This window comes from Calidris pugnax, unplaced genomic scaffold, assembly GCF_001431845.1.
Source record: "Calidris pugnax isolate Ruff unplaced genomic scaffold, ASM143184v1 scaffold294, whole genome shotgun sequence".
NCBI classification, from domain to species: domain Eukaryota; kingdom Metazoa; phylum Chordata; class Aves; order Charadriiformes; family Scolopacidae; genus Calidris; species Calidris pugnax.
The window spans coordinates 1,776,464-1,799,908 of record NW_015094505.1 but is presented as its reverse complement, the minus strand read 5'-3'; the positions used below and the strand labels follow the sequence as shown (position 1 = coordinate 1,799,908).

The 23,445-nt window shown below is 44.0% G+C and overlaps 2 protein-coding genes across 6 annotated transcripts in view; one reads left to right on the top strand and one right to left on the bottom strand.

The window, feature by feature from the left end:
• MOSPD1 (motile sperm domain containing 1) overlaps positions 1-9,022 on the top strand; it is a 15,769-nt gene extending 6,747 nt beyond the window's left edge. For 2 of the 3 annotated variants that reach the window (XM_014963125.1, XM_014963126.1), the window contains exons 4-7: positions 2,412-2,638; positions 4,538-4,699; positions 5,260-5,363; positions 7,731-9,022. In XM_014963125.1, the coding sequence (XP_014818611.1) occupies positions 2,412-2,638; positions 4,538-4,699; positions 5,260-5,339 (469 nt within the window). In that variant the 3' untranslated portion in view covers positions 5,340-5,363; positions 7,731-9,022. The remainder of the gene's footprint in view (positions 1-2,411; positions 2,639-4,537; positions 4,700-5,259; positions 5,364-7,730) is intronic. The other variant, XM_014963127.1, reaches the window with a different exon arrangement.
• A 6,461-nt stretch (positions 9,023-15,483) lies between these two features.
• LOC106900882 (protein FAM122A-like) overlaps positions 15,484-23,445 on the bottom strand; it is an 18,151-nt gene continuing 10,189 nt past the window's right edge. For 2 of the 3 annotated variants that reach the window (XM_014963131.1, XM_014963133.1), the window contains 7 exons: positions 22,813-22,856; positions 22,679-22,733; positions 22,136-22,228; positions 21,397-21,485; positions 20,680-20,744; positions 19,580-19,676; positions 15,484-17,668 (listed from right to left, as the gene is read on the bottom strand). In XM_014963131.1, the coding sequence (XP_014818617.1) occupies positions 17,509-17,668; positions 19,580-19,676; positions 20,680-20,744; positions 21,397-21,485; positions 22,136-22,228; positions 22,679-22,733; positions 22,813-22,856 (603 nt within the window). In that variant the 3' untranslated portion in view covers positions 15,484-17,508. The remainder of the gene's footprint in view (positions 17,669-19,579; positions 19,677-20,679; positions 20,745-21,396; positions 21,486-22,135; positions 22,229-22,678; positions 22,734-22,812; positions 22,857-23,445) is intronic. The other variant, XM_014963132.1, reaches the window with a different exon arrangement.

Sequence of the window (23,445 nt, the reverse complement as noted above, 5' to 3'; positions counted from 1 at the left end):
TGCAAAACCGCAATAACCACCCCCCCCCCCCCTGCTATTGAATGATCTTTTGTCAGATAAATAATACTGTGCTCGGGGAATGGTTCTGTCCTGTAGACTCTTTTTCTTAGGTGTAATTTGAAAAATTCCAAGGACTCACCAAATAGAAAGGAAGTTTAAAACACGGAACTAGAATTTTCAGTGGGCAGGGGCAACAATCCTAAAAATGGAACAAACCAGGTGAGGATATACCAGTGTATCAGTGAGCTATTCCTGTCTTTAGCAGACATTTACACAGGCTTGATTACATTTGATTCACCTTAAAGAAGTGCCTTTTATAAAATAAAGGAAAATAAGACCTATGTGTTTTTCCAAGGGAATTTTTCGTGCAGCAAAACCGCCATCCCATTCCACTGGTTGCTGTTTAAGGGCAGTGTTTACTGCTGGGATATGAGTGGTACTATGCAAGTAGGGCCGTTTGCCAGATAAACAGATATTCTACAGAGCTTCCAATTATGCAATGGTCTCTAAAAAGAAACAGGAGAATATATCTGTTTATAAGGGTCTGCAGAAAACATCTCTTTGCTTGGCAGCAGGCACATGTTCTCATAGCACGGTGGTACATCAAGGTTCTGTTTAGGGAGGTACCAAGGTATTGAGAGTAGAAACAACAATTTTAAAGGAATTGTTAAAGGAAGAAATAAGAGTTGAATCTGCTGCTCTGATGTGCTGAGGCTTGTATGAATTAGGATTGTCGGGGAGGGGGGGGAAGAGCCTTTTGTTGTAGTGAAGGCAGTTGCCCAGCCAACCCTGGTCTTGCTGAAAGCCTGTCATAAGCACACTCTTTTTGCCTCTGACGTGACGTAAAACAACGTTCGTTACTGCAGCCTTCTCGCTTGGGGATAGCTTGGTCTCTGTTTCCTTGTTGAACAGTCTATTCAAACTAGATACAGGCTCTGGCTGTGTGGTAATGATTGTAGATACTTTGCTGTGATGTAATTCCTTTAAATAAAGACTGAAATGAAAACGTGTTTCTTGCAGCAGTTTAAAGTATGTTTTTTTTTTCACAAAGACAGATTTTTTGAAGCAATTTTAAGGCGGCTATCCTGTCTTACTAAGAGTAGAATAATTTTTTTCCCCTTGGGAGATGGCAACCTTCTTGAAGCCAAATCACTTATATGTAGCTATTTTTTCAGATTGGCTATTGTTATCTTAGAAATTTAGACTAGCTTCCCACAAAAAAAGGTTTCCACTTTGGAAAAATAATTAAAATCCATGTTGCCTCTTAAGAGCTGATACAACTTCAAAACCTAAATGTTACAACTTTTTAATGCTAGGTAGGTATTTTCATACTGGATGACAAATGCAGAGAGGAGGCAGTTGAGCAGAGCACAGCTCAGGTCTGTATTGCCTTTGGTCAGTGTCATTTTAAAACTGCCTTTTGTAGGTCCCACATAGGCTTTTTTTCCCCCTGAAATGCCATAAAAATAGGAATGCAACAACTCTCCCTGTTCTACTGTTGAAGCCATCGTGGGTTTCAATGTGTTCAAACCAGTAGAGCAACGGAGCGGCTGCTGGACAGTGAGAAGGTTTACCAAGAAAATAACTTGAATCCTTAGCTCTAATTCAGAGAACACGGCTATGCTGCAGTCACACAGCGAGAGTCGTGGCTGCAGCTTGTGTACCTGCTCTTGGTAGGCAGTGAAGTCTCTGCAGCATGGTGCATGTCAGTGCAGGCTACGATGCACGCTTGAGGGAGCTAGATTGATGAGCAGAGCTCTGCTGCCGATACCCAGATTCCCTCACTGAAAGACAGGTGAGAAATGTTTGTGTAGATACAGAGGTGTCATTTTTACTGCACTGCGACATGCTCTTAATGGTGGGATTCTGATTTTGAAAATCCCTTTGCATCTGCCTGACTGAGGGAGTGAGTTTTGCTTCTGAGAAAGTGTAATTGTAGAGCTCTGAGCCTGGTTTCCTCAAGAAGCTTGACTTTCACCGTCATCTCTCCAGGTGTTTGGCAGTCTTACTTTTCTCCTTTCCTGCCCTGTCTGCTTCAGTACCCCACCAGCATCAAACAACAGTGATAAAGGAGGAGGCTTCTTTCAGATAATTGATGTTTCATGCAAATTGGCAGCTCGGCCTCAAATTGAGGCAAAGGTATTATTGAGATAAATAATTAACTGTTCTTTTTAGCCAGCCAATTGGAGCAGATATGTTTGAGAACCAGAGCGAAAATAGGGAGAGGAGAGAGAAGGCAAGATCTAATCTTCAAGAACATGGAGTGATGGAGGAGGAAATGGGGATCCATACTATTGCAGTGTATCTGTGTATGGGGGAAGGAGGGGAAGCATGGGGATGTATGGCATAATTCCACAGGAGATGTGCTTTTTATTAGTTCCTCTGTCTCAAAATGTTGTTTTCCTCTGCAGTGTGATTCGTCACAGAGATGTTCGGTCTTCTTACTATGGTGTGATAGATAAATTCCGTCTACAAGTGTCTGAGCAGAGCCAGAGGAAAGCATTAGGGAAAAAGGAGATTATTGCTACACTACTTCCATCTGCAAAGGAACAACAACAACAAAAGGAAGAGGAGGAAAAACGAATAAAAGAACACCTGGCTGAAAGTGTCTTTTTTGAGCAGACTTTGTGTCAACCAGGTAGCTAAAAATCTTTTACCCCTCCTGCCTTCTGAATCCGTTGCGAATAGCTCAAGTAACTAGAAGGCCTAGACTAAAATCTAAGATAATTCTTTTTAGTTACCTGTAAGACTGCTGTCTTTATCACTGGGGAATGACAGTGCCCAAGAACCCAAACTATGGCTATTCTGCTTAGGCTGTCTGGGTTAATGGAGACTCTTTGCTGCCCCAGGTTTGTCTGTCGTTCCTTGGAGGGTGCGTCCTCTGGTGCAGAGGTTCTGTCTGTTGCAGCCAATGGGAATTTATCTGCAAAAAGGATGGTAGTTATTTTTTCCCTTGGGCTCTTTCAGAACATATGCCCCTTCTGAGTTTGTTCCAAACCCTTAATCCTCCATTTCCTGATGAGCAGGAAATATTGCCAAAACATCTTCTAATGTGCTCCTTGTTCTGCGCCATCTCGTTTGTCTGTCTCACAAGTACAGAAAAGCACAGTTTCTACCTGAAAACTCTTTGCACATTTCATACGTGAGGAAGTGAATCAACAGTCTTGGGCAGAACCTGGACTGACCAGTTAAATTGAGGTGGTAGGAGGAGATATAAAAAGTACCAAGTTTTACCGGAACTGATTCTTGACTTGCATCTTGTCTACCTTCTTGTTATTTTTACCGATTTATACTGTGCTATTCTTATCACTGTTTTGTTTTTCATGGCAAGAACAAAAATTAATTCCAGGAAATAGATGAACCTGCTTGAGAGTGTTCCTCTTGTTAAAACCAAATGTTTTCACTATCTACACATAGTTTGTTGGCTGGTGAAACACATTTTACTTACCTTTTTACTAAAAAAACCAAACTCAAGACAGGTATTAGTAAGATACGTGGTAAAAGCAAACCCCCAAGGTCTCTGGGCTCAGAGAACAGAATGTTACAATGATAGTGGTTCCAGTACAGAGGGTCTGAACCAGCCTGAACAATCTGATACTGGTCTTAATCCAAATGCCGTTTCTCTGCTTAAAAATCTCGTTGACTGCATGATGTTGCTTCCTTACAGAAAAACAGCGAACAGAGCAACTGCAGCCTTTGCATGTAACCTGTAACCTAGAAATTAGAGATTTATGGAATTAAAAAGGGACACATACGGCTAGTCACTGAGGATAGAAAAAAACTCGATAAAAACATTGGCTAATTTCCAGTGAGTCTTAAGAATTTGGTTAGAGGTATCCAAGTGACACGTTACCAGCTCTGTTCCAAGATGACGCCGCGTGCCTTTGAGTAGGTTCCAGCTGTTAAACTGCAGCGCAATAAAGAGTACGAAGGTCAGTTCAGCCATAGTTTGCATTTCCTTATTCTGCTGATAGCAGACTGTCAGAATGGTTCACTCACGCCAGTTTTTAAAGTAAGATTCAAGCATTTCTCATTTGTGGCACATGAAATGGTCTGGCAACCCTTGAATCCTCCAAAGAAAGGGTAATGTGTCTCGCCCCAAGAACCTGTGCTCTTGCTGTAACCAGGTTTTGTTTTTGGGGGGGAAGCAGAGTTTGTCCTGATGGATTACTAATCACTGAAGGAACATATCAAGGAATGGAGCTGGGATGCGTGGTGAAACCTCAAGAGCTGCTGAAGCATCCAGCTGTCAGGACTGTGTATATATAGCTACGGGGCCTGGCAGGCTCCCTTCCTCCAGGAGGGAGGGGTTTGGGAAATCATGTGAAAACAAGTTCCAGTATCAGAGCAGGGAGCAGCCTTCTCTCCTGCAAAACGCGGAAGGTTTAGGAGGGTGGGTTTAAGAGGTGTTTTCCACCCCCTCCAAACTCCAAAGGGAAAAGAAAATCTCAGGATATTGCAGCAAACATGTTTGCAGAATATGTCCTGCTTATATTGGGTGGATGTTCCTTACAGTCAGTACCGTCTTGTTTTTCAGAAAACAGAACTGCCTCATCGGGACCTAGTTTACTAACAGTCTTCCTAGGAATAGTGTGTATCGCAGCACTAATGCTACCTACATGGGGGGAAATGGAATCCCTGGTGCCTCTCTACCTCCACTTAAGTGTGAATCAAAAGTTAGTAGCTGCTTATGTTTTAGGTAAGTATTTTGGATTTCCTAAACGTTTTCTTGCAACTTCTGCAATTTGGGAAACTCCTCCTGTGTTTGCCGGTGGCTGACAAAGCACCACGTTACATTTTGGTTTGTATCTGCACTTATATTTTAACTTGCAGCCATAGTGATATCAAGGTAAATTAGTTACTGTAAGTATTTTAGACTAGATACTGTTGATATTTATTACATACAGGCCACGACACATTAATGTCAGCTTCACTTGATGCCCGGCCAGCTGTAGTCATCTGCCAGTAAAACTGAATGGAACATGCTGTTTCTTATTCTTAGATTGAAATAGAGAATTACTCCATTGCAGAACCTACATTTTTCTGTTATTTTACTTCTCTCTCCGACCCTGACGAGCTGGCCCCAAAGGCTCCATTCATTACCTTGTTGATAAGCAGTTGAAATGTGTAGAACTAAGCTGTTGTAAACCCTCCTAAGAGACTACCACCATCCCGGTTTGTAACTTTGCTCCTACATTAGCAAGCATAGAGAAATCGCACACTTCATTTGTTGTGACTATTTTTCTATAACTATTTCAGATTCGAAGAACAGTCACTCTAAACTCAATTCTCCTGTCCCGTTGCCTAGCAGAAAGGAGGATTTAAAGGAACGGAGCTAGGCAGCTTCAAACTGATAGCTAGAGGTGAGGTAGCGGTGGGGAAAGGTGCAAGATTCCTTTGGCAGCAGCATTTTTAGCGTTCGTGAAAAGATTCTTCTGCTGTAGGTAACTCTTGCTCATCTAGAGTTGATTGCCCTTGAGAAGATGAAACCACCTTTCTTCCACAAGGAAGTACAACTGGATTGTGTAGCACTGAATTGAAAAGAGGGGTTAATCCCACACCAACTGGGCTGTACAACATTTGAGAACTATTTGCTTTTTATTTATTTTATTTATTTATTTATTTATTATTGCCTGAAAGTCTCTGTACAAGAGACTCACAGAATGGTTTGGGTTGGAAAGGACCATCGAGTTTCCACCCCCTGCCCTGGGCAGGGACACCTCCCACCACACCAGGGTGCTCCAAGCCCCCTCCAACCTGCCCTTGAACCCCTCCAGGGATGGGGCAGCCACGGCTTCTCTGGGCAACCTGGGCCAGGCTCTCACCACCCTCACACCAAACAAGTTCTTCCCCAGATCTCATCTCCATCTCCCCTCTTTCAGTGTCAAACCCTTCCCCCTGCTCCTATGGCTCCCCTCCCTGATCAGGAGTACCTCCCCATCTCTCCTATCATCCCTGGAAGGGGCTCAAAGGTCTCCCCAGAGCCTTCTCTTCTCCTGGCAGAAGATACAGTCTGTCCTGTAGCTCCTTCCAGAAGCTTCTGTTCTTACCCGCAATGATTTAGCCCATCCAAGCAAAGGCCTACAGCAGTTCTGGTGGTACCAATTCTCTGAGCTAATACAGACCTTAAAGAGCTGAACTATAATTCCTCTTTTCAGGATAAATTGCTTGTCTGATGAAAGGCAGCGTTACAACTCTCTGCTCTCATGCTTCCATCTTCAGAATATTTCTAACGTAACTAAGTTAAATCCGTGCGTAGCAGCGGGATAGTAAAATAGTCTCAGAAGTGTCTTTATCTGTGGTGAGCTCTGGAGGCTCCAGATGAGCTCTCTGCAGCGAAAGGCTCTTATGTTATCATCGGCTGAGCCTGCGAGAAAGTCACATTGCCAAAGAACTGAAAAATCACTATTTTCATAGAAACATGGAACATCAACCTAACTCTGATAAAACCCATCACTAACCCATGTCTCTAAGCACTATGTCAACCCGGCTGTTAAATCCCTCCAGGGATGGTGCCTCAGCCACTGCCCTGGGCAGCCCATTCCAAGGCTTCATAACCCTTTCTGTGTCAAAATTGTTCCCAATATCCAATCTGAACCTCCCCTGGGGCAACCTGAGGCCATTTCCTCTTGTCCCATGGCCTGTTCCTTGGGAGCAGAGACAGACCCCCCCTGGCTACACCCTCCTTTCAGGGAGTTGGAGAGAGTGAGAAGGTCTCCCCTCAGCCTCCTTTTCTCCAGGCTGAACACCCCCAGCTCCCTCAGCCTCTCCTCACAAGACTTGTGCTCCAGATCCCTCACCAGCTCCGTTGCCCTTCTCTGGACCCCCTCCAGCCCCTCAGTGTCTTTTTTGTGGTGAGGGGCCCAAAACTGGACACAGCCCTTGAGGTGGGGCCTCACCAGTGCCCAGTACAGGGGACCATCACCTCCCAAGTCCTACTCGCCTACTTTCTATTGTGAAAGGTTGGAATTGAAGGAGCCCTGATGTTTTTCCATATGCCTCTGCCTCGTGCAGAGTAACTCATAGCTGAGAACTTGCAGGTTTGTACTTTTTCTGGTATCTGCACATAATTGAAGGAAACTTTTTGGTGTGCCATGAGTAGGTTTATTAGCCCCATATTTCCTACTTTCATCTGATTTTAATTGTTTTTAACCTCTATCAGAGCAGTTCTGGATTTTTTTCTCTCTTTCTTTAGAGGTCACAACACACAGCTCCCTACACAGACTGACAAGGAAGCTTAAATCTTTGTCTAAAACTCCCATCTGAAGTCTAAAAGTCTAAAACTTCCATCAGTTATTCTGCCCAGAACAGGAACAAAAATGTCATGGAGCCTTGAGATGATGCAGCATCGGAGTTGCCCTGCCCATAATTAGCCCCCTCCACCCCCACCCTGAAATCTAGTGGCTCTTGTGCTGGTGTCACACTGACCCAGTCAAAACCTGGATGCTGAGATTTTCCCGTGGTGAGATCAATAACTGGAGTATTTGCAGCTGCTTTGAAGTTTGGTTACTTGAGACACTGCACGGCGGTGTCATTTTTACAGATTTTGACTACATCAAAATTTGGAGCAATATTTCCAATATTGAGGTGTATATATAAATTCATTCTTAATGCATTTATGCACTTTGACCTTATTTTCTGGCCTGTTCCAGGGTAAACTGTCTTTTCTTTGGTTTAAATGTTTTATGCAGTGAACTGAAAGTGTTTAGTTCCAAATTCTTGTCTTTCAGGTCTCATCACCATGGTTATTTTGAGAACATGAGCAATGAGTCCATAGGATGTCAAACACCTTACTGTATATTCACATCATGAATGTGGACTGCCTTTTACTCCCATTTGGCTCACTAAGGCACTAGCAAAACCCTTCAGTGATTTCAGATACCTTCAGAAGTGTAATATATTTTAACTATGTATAATAAATGAAAGACTCAAAGCACTTTTGGGTGCTTCTGTAACAGACAGCTATGAAATGTTCAGTGATACCTGTGAAAATTAATTTGAAACAAAAACCTTTTATATCTACGCCTACTGTAAAAAAAAAAAATCCTTATTAAAGCAACGTTTGTTAATTTTTAGTCTTACGTTCACATCAGTGTGTGATCACTATAAAAGCAAACTTGTCTTCTGTAAAACCTCCCTTTGGTTTGTGGTTGTAGCTGGCGAGGCCAGTGCGGAACATGTGTGTGTACAGATCGGGGGGCCGAGGGGCATGGCTGAAGTGGGGAAGAAAATGAAAAACTATGAAATAAACCATGAATTTTAGGTGAAGAAGTAATTCTCAAATTCCTTCCTTCTTTACCAATATATTGGGAGTGCTTATTTTCTTATCTGGGGGGAAATAATTTCTGCAACAGCCGTTTTGTATCACGATTGTAGACAATAAAATCAGGTTCTATAACCAGATCCTTTCCTTCCTTAGGGACGCATGCACTGTGGGAATTAAGTGGCTTGAACAGAAGCTGAACTCCCACTGCACACCAATATAACATTCTGCATTTTTTTCCTATTTTAGAGACTAAACCATGTATAAAAGCTAAACCGCAGGCATTTCTCTACACCTTCCCTTCCCCCCCAGCTGCATGAGGGGATTTCTTTTGGGTCAGAATCAGCCCATTTTATATTGGAGGTGACCATTTATCTTGTTTCATATAACAACTGCTTCCCTTCATTTGATGTTTTGTTGTTGAGATGTTAAGTTTAAAAATACTTGTACTGAAGGGCTGCTGTCCCTGCCTTTCAGTCAGACACGAATCTTCATAAGAAGCCTCTAGCATATGCTCTGATCTATATAAAAAAACACTTGGGAAATTAAGCTTCCTTTGCCCCTGCATGTTATGGGTCACTTTTCTGTTTATGCACGGACATACAAAGAAACCATGTGGAAATGAGTGTTGCTTAAAAAGAAAAAAAAGAGGAGAAAGGTTGAATTGAAGTTGTTAATCACTGTACATTTTTTCTCATATATAAAATACAACGAAGTAAGTCTCTACAGGGCAATAAAATGTTACCCACTTGGATTCTCGGAAGGACTGAGATTGTGTCATCTATCAGCGTCAGATGATAAAGAAACAGTCAAACATTAACATTGGTTAAAAAACCAGAATAAATAGATGTTCCTGGTTTGAGAGCTCGGTGCCCTGTGCGTGTTCCCGGAGCCGCCCGCTCCCCTGTCCCCCCTCATCCCCGTGTCCCTGCTGAGGCTGAACCTGCCGCCTTGAGGAAGGGCGAGGGGACTGGGCAGACGTTGGGGAGACACAGCTGCCGGGGGTTCATCAGCCTGACTGTTACACGTGCTTATCTCAGCAGGACTAAACACAAAGACAATGTCTTAAAGGCCCAAACCCTTCTTTTTCCCCATATCCCGGGGTTCCAGCTGTGGCCTGGGATGGTGTTTTGCAGCACAGACCTGAGAGGATCCCACATCCAGGAACCGCGTCACTGCAGCCCAACTCTCCCGCCTTCATCCTGCAGGAGATGATCGCACACACACAGCTTGGGAGGAGAGACAAGAGAGAGCAGAAACCCCCAACCAACAGCAGCCCGTCTCAAGGAATTTAAAGAGCAGCAACTGATTTATAAAAACACCTTGACCAAAGAAATCAGTAACAAAAAATTATCAGCAACTAAAACATTGGACCAGTTCTTTTTCAACGGCAAGCAAGGACAAAAAATCCTCAATAAAAAAATCCTGATTAAATGCGCAGTGGAACTTGGCAGATGCAGCTGAAGCTACTCCTTGGGCAAAATCAGCACGAGAAATGTCAACTCTGACTTCTCTCTGCTTCAGGGAGATCACAGCACCCACCATCATCACTGATTTAGTCCAGCGCTGGGAAAACAAGACCTGAGGAGGGTTTCAGTTCAGCACTGTGAGGGAATGCATGGAATCGTGACAGCAGGCTCCCAGGGAGACACGGGTAACATTTCACCAGGTGGATATGCCAGATTTAGATTTTCTGATCCATATATAGATATATATATATATACACACATGCACACACCTCCAGTGTTTGATAGGACTATGGAAAACACTGAGTGCCTTTGGAAATAAGACCTAAGACAGTGAATGTGCCTCCTCTTAAAAACACCAGGAAAAACAGTGAAGTGTTCGTGTCATTTCCTGTTCCTGACTCTTCATGCCAACAAAACAGTCATTTCCTTGAAATGGGAAAGTATTTCCAGCAGAGTGAGGAGGGCATTGGGAGCACCCAGCAGAAACCATCCCCTCCTTCACCCGGCACTCACTGGGGCAGCGATACCTGAACGAGCCATGTCAGCAAGGGAATGTGATCTCCTCCAGGTGTCTGCACTTGTCTGGATCAGAAAATGCTGTTTTCTCTAAAGGCTGCTTCCCATTGCAATAGCTGCGGGTGTAACTGTCTCAGCGCTCCAGGGATGGACGGAGCTTTCAGCAAAGGGGTTCCTGTCCCCGGGGACGGTCCCTTCCCCAAGAGAAGCCCTTGCACAGAACTGTACCTTCAGCAACCACCCACAGAAATCCCTCCTGGAATCAACCAGCTCAGAATTGTCAAAGCCAATTGTGTGATACTTCATTTTATGTAGCGAGTATCTGATAACCCAACAAGCCTCCACTGGGAAGAGGCTGCCAAATAGGTTTGGCAATAAACGGCTGTATTTTAGTCCTTGGTTGTCAATGTATATTTAAGATACCTGGCTCTCCTCCTGAATGCCAAGCTCCATCACCCCTTTCCTCTGTCAGGAGCGTGAGACTTGTACACACTGGCAGGGCAAGGCTACAGAAGGGGACTTGCCCAAGCCCCTAAACCAGACCCAGGAATACTTTGTTTACAGGAGAGAAAGTTTTCAGGTGCAGAGTGACATTTGCTTCATATGCTTTGGTGATCCAGGGCACCCTCAAACTTCAGGGACCAAGCTAAAGAGGTCTTAAAGAACCCCAAACCTTAAATGGCCTTCTCTGCCAGGGAGGAAATCGAGTTCCTGGTCAGGTACTGTGCCCTCTGTCCTTGTGTGAGGCCCTCCTGGCTGAAGAATGGAAGAAATAAGGGACCAGACTGTGATGCAAAGGGTGTGGGACTGAGTGATCCTGCTATTCAATCCTCCTGCCCACCTCCGAGCAGAGATCAGGCCAAGTGGCCATAGAAAAGCAGGTTTTCTCCCCGTCCCTGTGGAATGGGGCACCCCCTCCCCATAGAAAAGCAGGTTTTCTCCCCGTCCCTGTGGAATGGGGCACCCCCCTCCCGACAGAAGTGCTGGAGAAGGTGCCACTCCCCTTAGAGCTGGAGGAGACACGGCCAAAAGTAGTGGTCCTGGCAATGAAGGCATCTTCCTTGATGGAGGTGTCTTCCTCGTACGGGCAGCTCGTTGCCCGAGGAAACAGAACTGAAACCACTGAAGGATAGTGAGCTCTGCTGCCGCCGGAGCCCATCCCTGCTCCACGTGAACTAGTGAAGAAAGGGGAAACCAGCGCTACATAGTCCAGCAAAAAACATTTAAAGATGACGAACGTGTAAGGAAAGGGGACCAGAGAACCTGTGTATCCTCAAAAAATTTCTGTACTGGAGGTACAAATACAGCCAGGCAACAGCCACAGCGTGACAGCTAAAGCCAGGTAAGGGGATGCACTCGCTTTTTGATCAATTTGAGTCTTCTATGGAACACAACCTTACAGAAGCTCTGCTGTATGCTAACTACCTGTTTAATTTAGATAATCAATACTTTACTCGAGATCAAAAAACCATAGAATGGTTTGGGTTGAAAGGGACCTTAAAGATCATTGAGTTCCCCGGGCAGGGACACCTCCCACCAGAGCAGGCAGATAGAAGCTGCCAAGCCATAGGACCACACTGACACCAGAGCATGGGGTTACACGTAGGCAAAGTAACACATGCTGGTCTCCAAAACAGCAGAGACACTGCAAAGGCATGATTTCAGCAATAGCACACTCAAAGCAGTGGGCGATCTCTTCACTACGAGGAGAGGCCAGAAGGGATAGACCAAGAAGGAACAAAGGTAACTGATAAAATGCCTATCAAAGACATGGAATAAAAGAACCAAGAGTCTGTAATGGAACTTCAATCCATGCTGACAGTTCAAAATAATTAAAAAAGAGGAATTAAGAACACAATTTAGAGTAACAACATGAGAGCATTCTTCAGGAAACTGCAGGTGCTGTAGGTGGCTTGAGGTACACACGGCAAGGCATTAGATGACAAACAAGAAACCACCATCAGGAGGCAAAAAAAACTCTGCAGGAACCCTCTGGAATTCCATGTTCCATCAACATCACCAAACCCATCAGCACCTTTCCAGCAGGAATCTGCCAGGGATCTCCAAAATTGCAACCCACTGCTGAAGTGAATGCCTTTGAAATGAAAGCATCCTGATTTGTTTTTAAGAAGTTTCTCGCAGCGATTTCAGTGCCACACGGCCTGATTTAAGCTGCCCTCAAAGACAACAAAGCATGCAATTTCTGCGCCACAAAAAAGCAATGCATCGTGGGTTTGATTTTTCTCCACCCAAGAGGAAAAAGTAATGAGACCCACCTAATCACGAGACCCAAAGATAAGTACCTTCGGCAACACCTCCTCCCACTTGAGCAGCTCTTTCCACCTAAGTTGGCATCCATCAAAATGTAAACATTTACATACCAATATTAATCACTAAAGGAAGCCTTAAATAATGAGCATTTTACAAGGCTCTTATAAAGGAAGTAAAAGAAGAATAAACTAAATCATTGGAAGAATTTTACATTTAACAAATGCCAGACTTTTCTGAGGAACCCTCCTGGGAACAAGGAGGTCTCACCAGTTCCCCAAGGGACACAGGGGACCCAGCTGCAGGCACGAAGGGGCCGAGCTGGGTTTTGGTTCGAGTGCACTCACTTCCTCCCCCCCTGAACTCCCTGCTCCTGAGCCAGCTACTGAAAGTCAAGCAAGGTTATTCTCCTTCAGTCGTTTTATTTTTCCCCCCCCTCCTCTCTCATGCTTCTACCACAAAACTCCACCAAGGGAAGCAATCTCTCCCTGCCAGCACCAACCCGGGGGCAGCTTGGAGCCCCCCCATGCCAGAGGAAAGGCATTTCCTGACCCAGACCTGCTCAGGGTTATCAGACCAGGAGGTGGGTACCAAATACACACAAATGGAGAATCTCTGTTACAGCTCAACCAACCATCCAGGAAACAGCCACCAAAGCAAGATGAGAGGTGACAATTTTTGCATCCAGCTACTGAAAAGGACTCTTGCAAGCCAAGCGCTCCTCTTTGGATTGATAAGGTTTTTAAGGTTTTAATTATTTACTATAGCTGTAAACACTCAATTACATTTACAAATATTTTAGCTTGGTGCTTGCAGAGAAGAGGGATCAACTTAAACTCCATCTGCCAGTTGGTGATGAGAAAGGTTGCTGAAAACAGGATATGAAGAGCTCTCACATTTTAATTATGACTCCTGAAGATCTCTATTTTAAGGAAAGTGGTTATGACTCCAACATATGCAAGAACACGACAGCACGAAGTGAACATTTCTGCAGTGACTGCTGCCAAGAGACGCACAAGCTGTTCTTGGGCTGGGAGCTGGCTGGTGGCACCCCAGGGGTCACTCCTGCCTTCAGTCACTTCCCACACACAAATACCCACCGGAGCGGGGCTGGACCCACAAGGACTGCACTAATAACCACAAAAAAAATTTATAAATGGAATCATCTTGGTCTCAGCAATACAAGGCTTTGGAGATCTGATTTGTTTGTGCAGGTTGGCGACTGTTTACACTCAAGCTTTTTGAAGAAAGGTGAAAAGGACAAATTTAGGATGAAGTTATCCTAATCCCCAGAGGCCGTGGGCAGCTGCTGGGTGGCTCCACTGTCTCACCGACAGCACACAGGACACCCCAGCAAGTTCATCCGGCCAAGGCACAGGCTCGTTTTTCCTGGCATTCGTACCTCTCTTGCAGCGTGAAGTATCTGTTCCTCTGCTAAATGCAGTCACCACTGAAGCACTCCTTCCAAAAATACAGTCCCCCTGAGCGCTGGCACGGTTATCAACGTTCCCTCAGCAGCTACATCGTCCTGGAGAAGGTGGCAGGAAGAAAAACGCCTCTCAGTTGTCACAGAAGACAGGCTGGTCCCAGACCCGATTTAACCACCAACAAATCTGACAAGATAGTTTGCAGCTGGCCCCACCGAGTGCCCATCACAAGTACGACTTCAGAAGGGTGCCATCCGAGGAGCACCAGAACCCCAGAGAGAAACAGCTGTATGCCCAAAAAGAGCTGCAGAATAAAACAAGGTTATATATAATAAGATGCACTTACATATTATACTTAAAAAAAAAAAAAAAAGAAGAAAAAAAGATCATAATACTTCCAATATGGCCTGAGACCAGAAAGCTGGCCACTTCTTGGAAGAAGACAAGGGCATAGACACCTAGAATCATAGAATGGTTTGGGTTGGAAAGGACCATCGAGTTTCCACCCCCTGCCCTGGGCAGGGACACCTCCCACCAGACCAGGTTGCTCCAAGCCCCCTCCAACCTGCCCTTGAACCCCTCCAGGGATGGGGCAGCCACAGCTTCTCTGGGCAACCTGGGCCAGGCTCTCACCACCCTCACACCAAACAAGTTCTTCCCCAGATCTCATCTCCATCTCCCCTCTTTCAGTGTCAAACCCTTCCCCCTCCTCCCATGGCTCCCCTCCCTGATCCAGAGGGCCTTGCACACTTGTAATATAAACTCAGAGCGGTTCAGGAATGTCACACAGAAGTCCTGTAACCGCGACAGTTCATCCAGCAGAGCCTCAATATTCATCCCTCATGAGTCAACAGGGCACTGGTAAGACAGAGGTAATACTGACAGCATGACTCACTCTGCGAGTACAGGGCTGATTACCCGCGTTGAGTAACACCCTCATTCCCCGAATCCAGATATGTATTTTGCAGGATAATTTTGTTCCAAAATCTAATGTTTTGTTTCAGTGGAAAAAAACCTACACATTTCCTGACTCCAGGGCACAAAACTGCAGCTCCTTGATGATGTGGACGGACAAGGATTTGAGATGCCTTTTTCCACGAGTTCAAAGCGATTTCTGTTTTGCAAAAGCAGGGAAAGGATCAACAAACGTGTAACTATTTCTCTCTCCTCCAACAGCATTAATTGCTCTATTAAGGCAAACCACAAAGACTCCCCACTTCTTCCCAAGAGGTGAGAGCCGCTGTGCTGCCTGCCAGCCCACTGCAGCATCATCTGCCCAACTATTTCACCATGGCCTCCTCTAGGCATAACCAGGGACATGTTTTGACTAGTACAGTCTTTTGAAAATGTTTGGGTTTATTCTTCAGTTTTCCTAGAGCTGTCACAGCATCGTGCTAGGAAAAACAGGAGTCTGCTGAAGGCTTTAAGGCAAACTTAAACACAAACTAGAGTGGGTGGAAGTGGGTTACAATAGATATTCTGATTTAAATACATTAATCTCTATTGAAAACCTCTCTAACAAAGTGCAGAAACAGCAAAGCACATTTCTTTTTCCATTTATTGGCACTTATTTGAAAAATAGCATAAATATTCAACAGAAAAGAGACAAGTTGATCCACACGCAGCTGTTAAACCCCTCTACTGATGCATCTTTTAAAAAAGAGAGTGAAAGAGACACCAGGAGATTCATACTTAAAAAATAAGCAAGATTTAAAAACAAACAAACAAGCAAACTCTTGCCCTCACCACGAGAGTGAAGGCACAGCAACTCTTTGGCACATAACCTGAAATTGCGAAACAAAAACTATGATATATTAGAGAGAGCAAGCAAACGGGCATTAAACACAAGCTTGCCCACCCGCCACAGGGTGAAGGGCAGCCTCAACTGAAAAACAACAACCCTGCAATCAGGAAGTTGACCGTTAATAATAATTTAAGAGGAATCAAATCAGAAATAAACCATGTCATCTCTTACTTGAACCAAATAAAATAAGCTTCTATTTCCTTTCTACAATAAGGACATGCGGAAACCAGTCATTGGTCCTCAGGTCACCAGGTCCTCGCGCTCCAAGTCGTCCGTTTCTGCTTTTGATGGCTGCTGTCATTGAAAGCTTCATCAATGTAGCTCTTCCACAGCAGAGTTCAGTGTGAGCTTTTCTCCTACTTGAGGAAATTTCCATATTTTTCTCACTTTATGACACATCACAAAGTTTTAGTGTTTGAAAAGAAACCATTTTGCTTCATTATTAACCTCTCTGGAGAGAAGGCTCGAAAGCAGACAGTGCAGATGGGAACCCAGCTGGGGAATCACAGAATGGTTTGGGTTGGAAGGGACCTTAAAGATCATCCAGTTCCAGCCCCCTGCTGTGGGGGAAGTTCAATTGCACAAGAGGAGTCAACAATCCAAATGAGGCTGCCACTGGAAAATCTGAAACAGCTCTCTATGGTGGGCTTTGCAGATTTTTCCTCCTGTTTGGGGAATCTCAGGATGCCTCAACCCACTGATTTTTCACAAAATGGTACAAGAATCCCAAAACATCTCAGATGACCAAAGTCTAGGCTTCCGATCAGCATCTGAAGTTTTCAGCAACAGAAATAACTCAATGCTATTGTTTAAGGAAGCGACATCAGGAGACACAGATTAAACGTGTTTGATTGCCTCAGCCTGTAAAAAGGCATTCAAGATTCCTCACTCTATTTGTCAAAAAAAACCCATACATGAGGACAAATACTGTCTGTTAAAATAATGTACTTCTGAAGTACTAAGTACTAAAACCTCGGGATTTAATGTTTGTTCCAAACATTATTACTATTTCTCCCTATTAAAAGACATTTAACGGAGCATCTACCACTCTAATACATCATCAAAACAGGGAAGGAAAAAAAACCCAATACAAAACCCCAGAAGAATGTTCCGAATCTAATTTGGATTTAGTCACAACAGCAGTCATGATCACGAATAAAATCCAACATATAAATTTGACAATTCACCAGCTTGTTCTTTTGACATGTATCAGATCACAATCGATTAACAGCCGATCAGAACAGAACACAAGCATCAATTCCCACCCCCTGGTAGTCCCCCTTTTGTATGAAGAACAGAAAATACAAATATCTAACACTTGGGGAACAAAGCCAAATGAGTAACCTGCTTCATTGGGTTCAGACTGAGGACAAGCGTGAAAGTTATCTGCTACTGCATGAGCACCACCTTCTATTAGTGAAGACTCTGCCTCGTGGCTGATGGAAAGCTACATCTTCCAGGAGCAGAACGTACAGAGTATTTCTAACTTATGCCAACATGATGATACCCATTATAAATCAACAGCTTGCTCCCCCATGTTAGCATCAAACACCTTTGCAATTCAAATGCTTACTGTATTTTAGTAAATGTCATACACATCACTAGAAATCTGAATTCCTCCTCAAGGAACTATTCTGGAAGTTTTCTAGAAATAATGACATTTCTGGAAGTTCCTATGAGGAACAGAATCAGTTACACACAACAGAAAGTCTTAGTGATATCCAGGCTGTTTCTCGGTGTCCGTTAGCAAACTTCTGCTTCTCAATTAATAGGTAACTTTGCTGTAAGATCTACTGGTAAAAAGGGCGATCTGGAGTCAGAGAGTGAGACCGGAGAGTCTGTGCTGGTGCCAGCTTCAGCTGGTGAGTCACAGGAAGAGCCCGCGCTGCTTCTGGTGTCATCGAGAGCGTGTGACGACAGACTGAAAGCAGAGTAACATCAAGATATGAGAAATTAGGTCCTCTTCCTGGTAAGCCTCAAATGCTACCTTCCATTTGGTATAAAGCCATTTTATAAACAAATCATAGAATCACAGAATGGTTAGAGTTGGAAGGGACCTTAAAGATCATCCAGTGCCACCCCCTGCCCTGGGCAGGGACACCTCCCACCAGACCAGGGTGCTCCAAGCCCCCTCCAACCTGGCCTTGAACCCCTCCAGGGATGGGGCAGCCACAGCTTCTCTGGGCAACCTGGGTCAGGCTCTCACCACCCTCACACCAAACAAGTTCTTTCTAGTATCTAACATAAATCTCCCCTCTTTCAATTTAAAACCATTACCCCCCTCCTATGGCTCCCCTCCCTGATCAAGAGTCCCTCCCCATCTCTCCTGGAGCCCCCTTCAGACACTGGAAGGCCATTATAAGGTCTCCCCGGAGCCTTCTCTTCTCCAGGCTGAACAACCCCAGCTCTCTCAGCCTGTCCTCACAGCAGAGGTGCTCCATTCCTCTGATCTTCTTCATGGCCTCTGCTGGACCCATTCCAACAGGTCCATGTCCTTCCTGTGCTGAGGACTCCAGAGCTAGACACAGAGCTCCAGGTGGGATCTCACAAGCGCAGAGGGGTAGAATCACCTCCCTGGCCCTGCTGGCCACGCTTCTTTTGATGCAGCCCAGGGTATGGTTGGCTCTCTGGGCTGCCAGCGCACAGTGCCAGCTCCTGTTAAGCTTCTCATCCACCAGCACTCCCAAGTCCTTCTCCTCAGGGCTGCCCTCCAGCCATTCTCTGCTCAACCTGTATTTGTGCCTGGTATTGCCATGTCACAGGTGCAGGACCCTGCACTTGACTTGGGTTGAACTTCATGAGGTTCGCATGGGCCCACCTCTCAAACCCATCCAGATCCCTCTGGATGGCATCCCTTCCCTCCAGCGTGTTGACCACTCCACACAGCCTGGGTCGTTGGCAAGCTTGCCGAGGGTGCACTCTATCCCACTGTCCACGTAAGTCTCCAACAAAGATATTAAACAGCACTGGTCCCAGGACCAACCCCTGAGGAACGCCACCCATCACTGGCCGCCACTTGGACATTGAGCCCTTGACTGCAACCCTTTGAGTGCGGCCATCCTTGAAATTGATGTATATCTTTGAAGGAAGAGTAAGACCTATGACTTGAAACAAATCTGCAACCACACACCTTGCAGTCACTTCCAAACAAACAGATAACGTTCTGCCAAATTTCCTCCTTCAGCTCACCCAGGCTGGAAGCATGGAGCTGAGTAATTAAAGTACCTTTAAAACATCTATTTCATTATTGCCGCTGCAACGGGCTCAAAGCGTGTGCACAGCTGCATACATCAGCTGAGAGAGACACAAAAAGGACAAACGTGCTGTGAACAACCCTGTCTAGATAGCTGTGCGGGCACACCCTGGGTATTATTAACCTCTTACCTGAAATACTACATCAAAATCCCTTTCTATTTCCAGCTGTTATGATTTTTAACCTAGTACGGTTTATCTCCTCCCAGCAGGGAGGGTCAGACAGACAAATTTTCCTACGTGACTAAGAGCAAGGGGAAAAAAAAAAAGACAAAACCCCAATCCACCCACAAGCATTAGCATTTACATTTGATCGCAACTTAAAACTAGACTCCAAAAATCACCAGCCATGACGTATCTTTTCCTAAACATGCTTCAACTCCCATACACGTGAGGCATGTTAACAGGCAGTCAGCTGTAAAATTGCCTGTTTACTGTGAGAATTTCAGTGCTGCAAAATTAGGGGATGTCTGTATTAATTAAAAAAACCCCAACAACTTCAAGCATGATCATTACTAGATGAAAAAAAGACTTGTAGTGCTTCCAATTAATTCAACATAATCAATAGCACAGCATTTACCATCCCCCAAGGTCTGCCTGATGTGAAACTTCAGGGGTCAGCATGTGGGAGGATCCTTGGAATAATCTTTTCGGATGATCTTCTATCTCTGTTACACCTTTGGTAAGAAATACAGAATGATAAAAATTACTACTAATTTAAACTAAAATCTGCTTTCAATGTACTGAGCAAACAGAACAGAGGTTCAAACTTGTTACAACAGATTGAACGATATTTTATATGTAAGACATAGAAGTTAGATGCTGAAATTTTAAAGACTGCCTAATTTCTTGGAAACATTTTAGTCCAGCCTTCAGCAAAGTTTACCGAGTTATGAACAGAGCTTTAGCTATCGGATATTTATTCTTCAGTAGCAAAGAATAATCTTTTTCATTCAGTTTATTCAGCTATCAGTTCACTAACCAAGACTAGCTCCACCGAAGCAGATTTCCTCTTGCAATCAATAAAAAACAAGGTCCGGAATTATCAATAAACTTATATACTGACTTTGATTTCCAAGTACACCAGAAGAGGAGAGGATAGATACACACTTAAATAGCTATGCCAGAACTCAGCGAAAAGTATTTTAAAAGCTGTCTCAGAGCCAGATGTTACAATACTGAAGCAAGAAGATATAAAAGCAGGTGCAATAAATAGGCAGGAGTTAAACTGGAAGAAAAACCTAGGAAGATAAACATTTCCCAATAAAGCCATAAGGTATCTACCAGGTCTGCAGCAGGTTTTGGCTTTGAAGGGCGATTTTTAAATCCACAGGTACTGTGCTCTTCAGTTACCCAGGACTTGGACATTTTCTGTTTGTGAAATACAGCAATAGCTGTATTCCTTGTTTTGTTAAGCCGGTTATATTGGTTTCTTGTCAGATATACATGACTACAGCGATGGAGAGGCATTAGAACAGAACTACTAGTTTACACAGAATAGTAAAAGCTAATTGTCTGTTTTATCCCTACAAAACAGTCCATTTATTTGGTCATCTGTAACACCACCTATTTCTAGTCACTCTTTGAAGCATCAGCCAACTGAACAGAATTACAAGGAGCAAAGCTACATGAATGATGCCAACGTGTTAGTTTTATATTAGCCAAAACCAAATACTGTACCTTTTCTTTTTATAGAGCCAAGAACACTTGGTCGAATGCAGTTAATTGGACTCTGGCTTCTCCTGCTAAGAGAAGGCATATGCTATACTGATACCACCATTGATAAAGGAAGCCTGAAAACATGCAAAGAATCAGAAGACATTCAGATAATAAACTACTAAGTGGAAAACACTAAGAAAATACGCATTAAACACCTTATCCAAAGCCAGTCCTTTTTTTTCCCTTTCCTGAAGGCCAACCTTAACAGAACAGGTTTAATCACATTATTTCACAGTTGGGACAATCTAAAAGCTCACCATGTAGGCACTGACTAGATCTCAGCTGACAGGCAGAACTTCGCTGAACTCTTAGGGCCTAATAAAATTTAATTATATGTCCACATCACTCAGGAAAAACATCCAATGCAGCTAAAACAAGAATCAGTAACAAATCCTGAATCTGTTTGTTTGGGTTTTTCGCCCCCTTTAGACTTCAAGTCAACTACCTAAGATGTGAGACCATACTGAGAAGACAGATGCCGCAATGAGCCCACTTTCCCAATGTTATGACATAAGGACTTTAATAAATATTTAAAAGCATTGGAAAGTCTAAAGTTTACACAAATGTATGAAGTTGTGATCAGAAATCAGTGATGCATATAACAAACTCTGGTATTTCACAAGCCTGCTGTGACCAAGCGATGCTGATTTTCTATTGCTGGTATGATCTGGTACTTACCTCGAAAATCGCCTGGTTGGACTGGGGCTGGTACTGGGAGGTAACCCACTGCTGCTCACCAAACTTTGCAAGGATGGCGAGAAACATTGCTGAGAGCAAAACAGTTTGTCTTAGTTACCTATAAACACAGTCTCACACCCACACGGTAACAACTGATCCTTATCACAGGTAAACAAGCAACCCACTACCAATTTAAGCAACCAGTCAATCTGGATAGATACACGGAGATATCCCTTTCCATCACAGATTCCACTTCCCCGCAGAATACACGCACATTGACAAGAATTTCTTTGGATTTATTTCACTACAGTCTAAACTGACTATGGTTCATAAAATAAGAATTTCACTGAATTTCACTGAATTTTAGAGTTGGAAGGGACCATAGAGATCATCTAGTCCAACTCCCCTGCTGAAGCAGGATTGCCTAGAGCTAGAGCATGTTACTCAGGACTGCATCCAGGCGGATGCCCCTTCCTCTTATTCCAAGAGAAAAGCAAATAGGGAATAATGTTTATTAACCACAGATTAACAGCTGAACACTCCACAGAAATTCACACCGACCAGAAGTGCAACCGCTCACTGGTATTTTCTGGTTTAGGGTTTTTTTTTCACTTACTCTCTAGTTTCTTGTTTGCAGCCGAGGTAGAAAGGAGCAGGTGGTTTAAGCTATTGCTACTAATTTGGTTGGAGTTATTTAGCACCACTCAAGATAAAACTATTCTGACCACATTTTGCTCACCTTCCCTATTCCTCTGGTAGGTGAAGGAGCTGGAGAAACTGGGACAAAGTCGACTTGCTTTGGTGATGATGATTTTTCAAAATCATTGTCACTCTGTAAATAGTACACATAAAATTAATCCTATCAGCTAGTACCTTAAATGAAAAGCACCGATTGGTGCAGAATTGAGTATGATTCCAAAGTTACCCTCCAGCATTTTCATAATTTTTAGGTAGCCATTTATGAGCTTATACTTAACAAAAAAAACCCCAAGCAAATCCCAAGCAAACCAAAAGCCTTAAACTTCATATGGTTAGTATCAGAACATGGAAGAAGATACAAAATTTGAACAGGCAGATATCCATGCAATTTTTTTTTGACAGCCCATATGTATCCTCAAACTGATAATTCTATGCCTTGTTAGTGTGAAAAACTGCTGATCAAAAGCAGTAATACACTAACACATTAATTGTAGTTCAAACTAGAAAAGAAAATGTTGACATGAGAGTCTCTCGTGTCCTGATACTGATAATAGGAAAACAAATTAAAGCAAGAATGCATTACCAGACTCAAGCTCTCCTCCCATGAGTGGCTCATTTGCATTGCTACTTGCACTTCTCTATAAAGAAGAAAAGAAATGTATTGTCCCAGGCCCATAGGAGACTGCATTAAGAATTCCAATCTGACTTAATACTTACCTTTCACGTACTGTTTCTCTGTTCATCAAATTCATTCCTTCTTCCTAAAAGATTAGCAGAGGAAAAATTAAGACCAAAAAAAGAAAAAAAAACCAACAACTTTGCTACAGCAAATCAGAAAAGCTCATTTCATTTCACTGTGGGGTGTGGAAAATTTAATTCAAGTCGGTTAAGCAACAATAACCTCGAGCTCTCACTACACGAAAAGGAGTGATGGGGAGAGGGGTCAGTGCTGCGTCCAGTCCTCTTCAATATATTCATCAATGACCTGGATGAAGGGATGGAGTGTACCCTCAGCAAGTTTGCTGATGACACAACTCTGGGAGGGGTGGCTGACACACCAGAAGGCTGTGCTGCCATCCAGAGAGACCTGGACAGGCTGGAGAGTTGGGCAGAGAGGAACCTGATGGAATTCAACAAGGGCAAGTGTAGGTGCTGCACCTGGGGAGGAATAACCCCCTGCACCAGGACAGGTTGGGGCTGACCTGCTGGAGAGCAGCTCTGAGGAGAAAGACCTGGGAGTCCTGGTGGACAACAGGATGCCCAGGATCCAGCAATGGGCCCTGGTGGCCAAGAAGGCCAATGGCCTCCTGGGGGGCATCAGGAAGAGTGTGAGCAGCAGGTGGAGGGAGG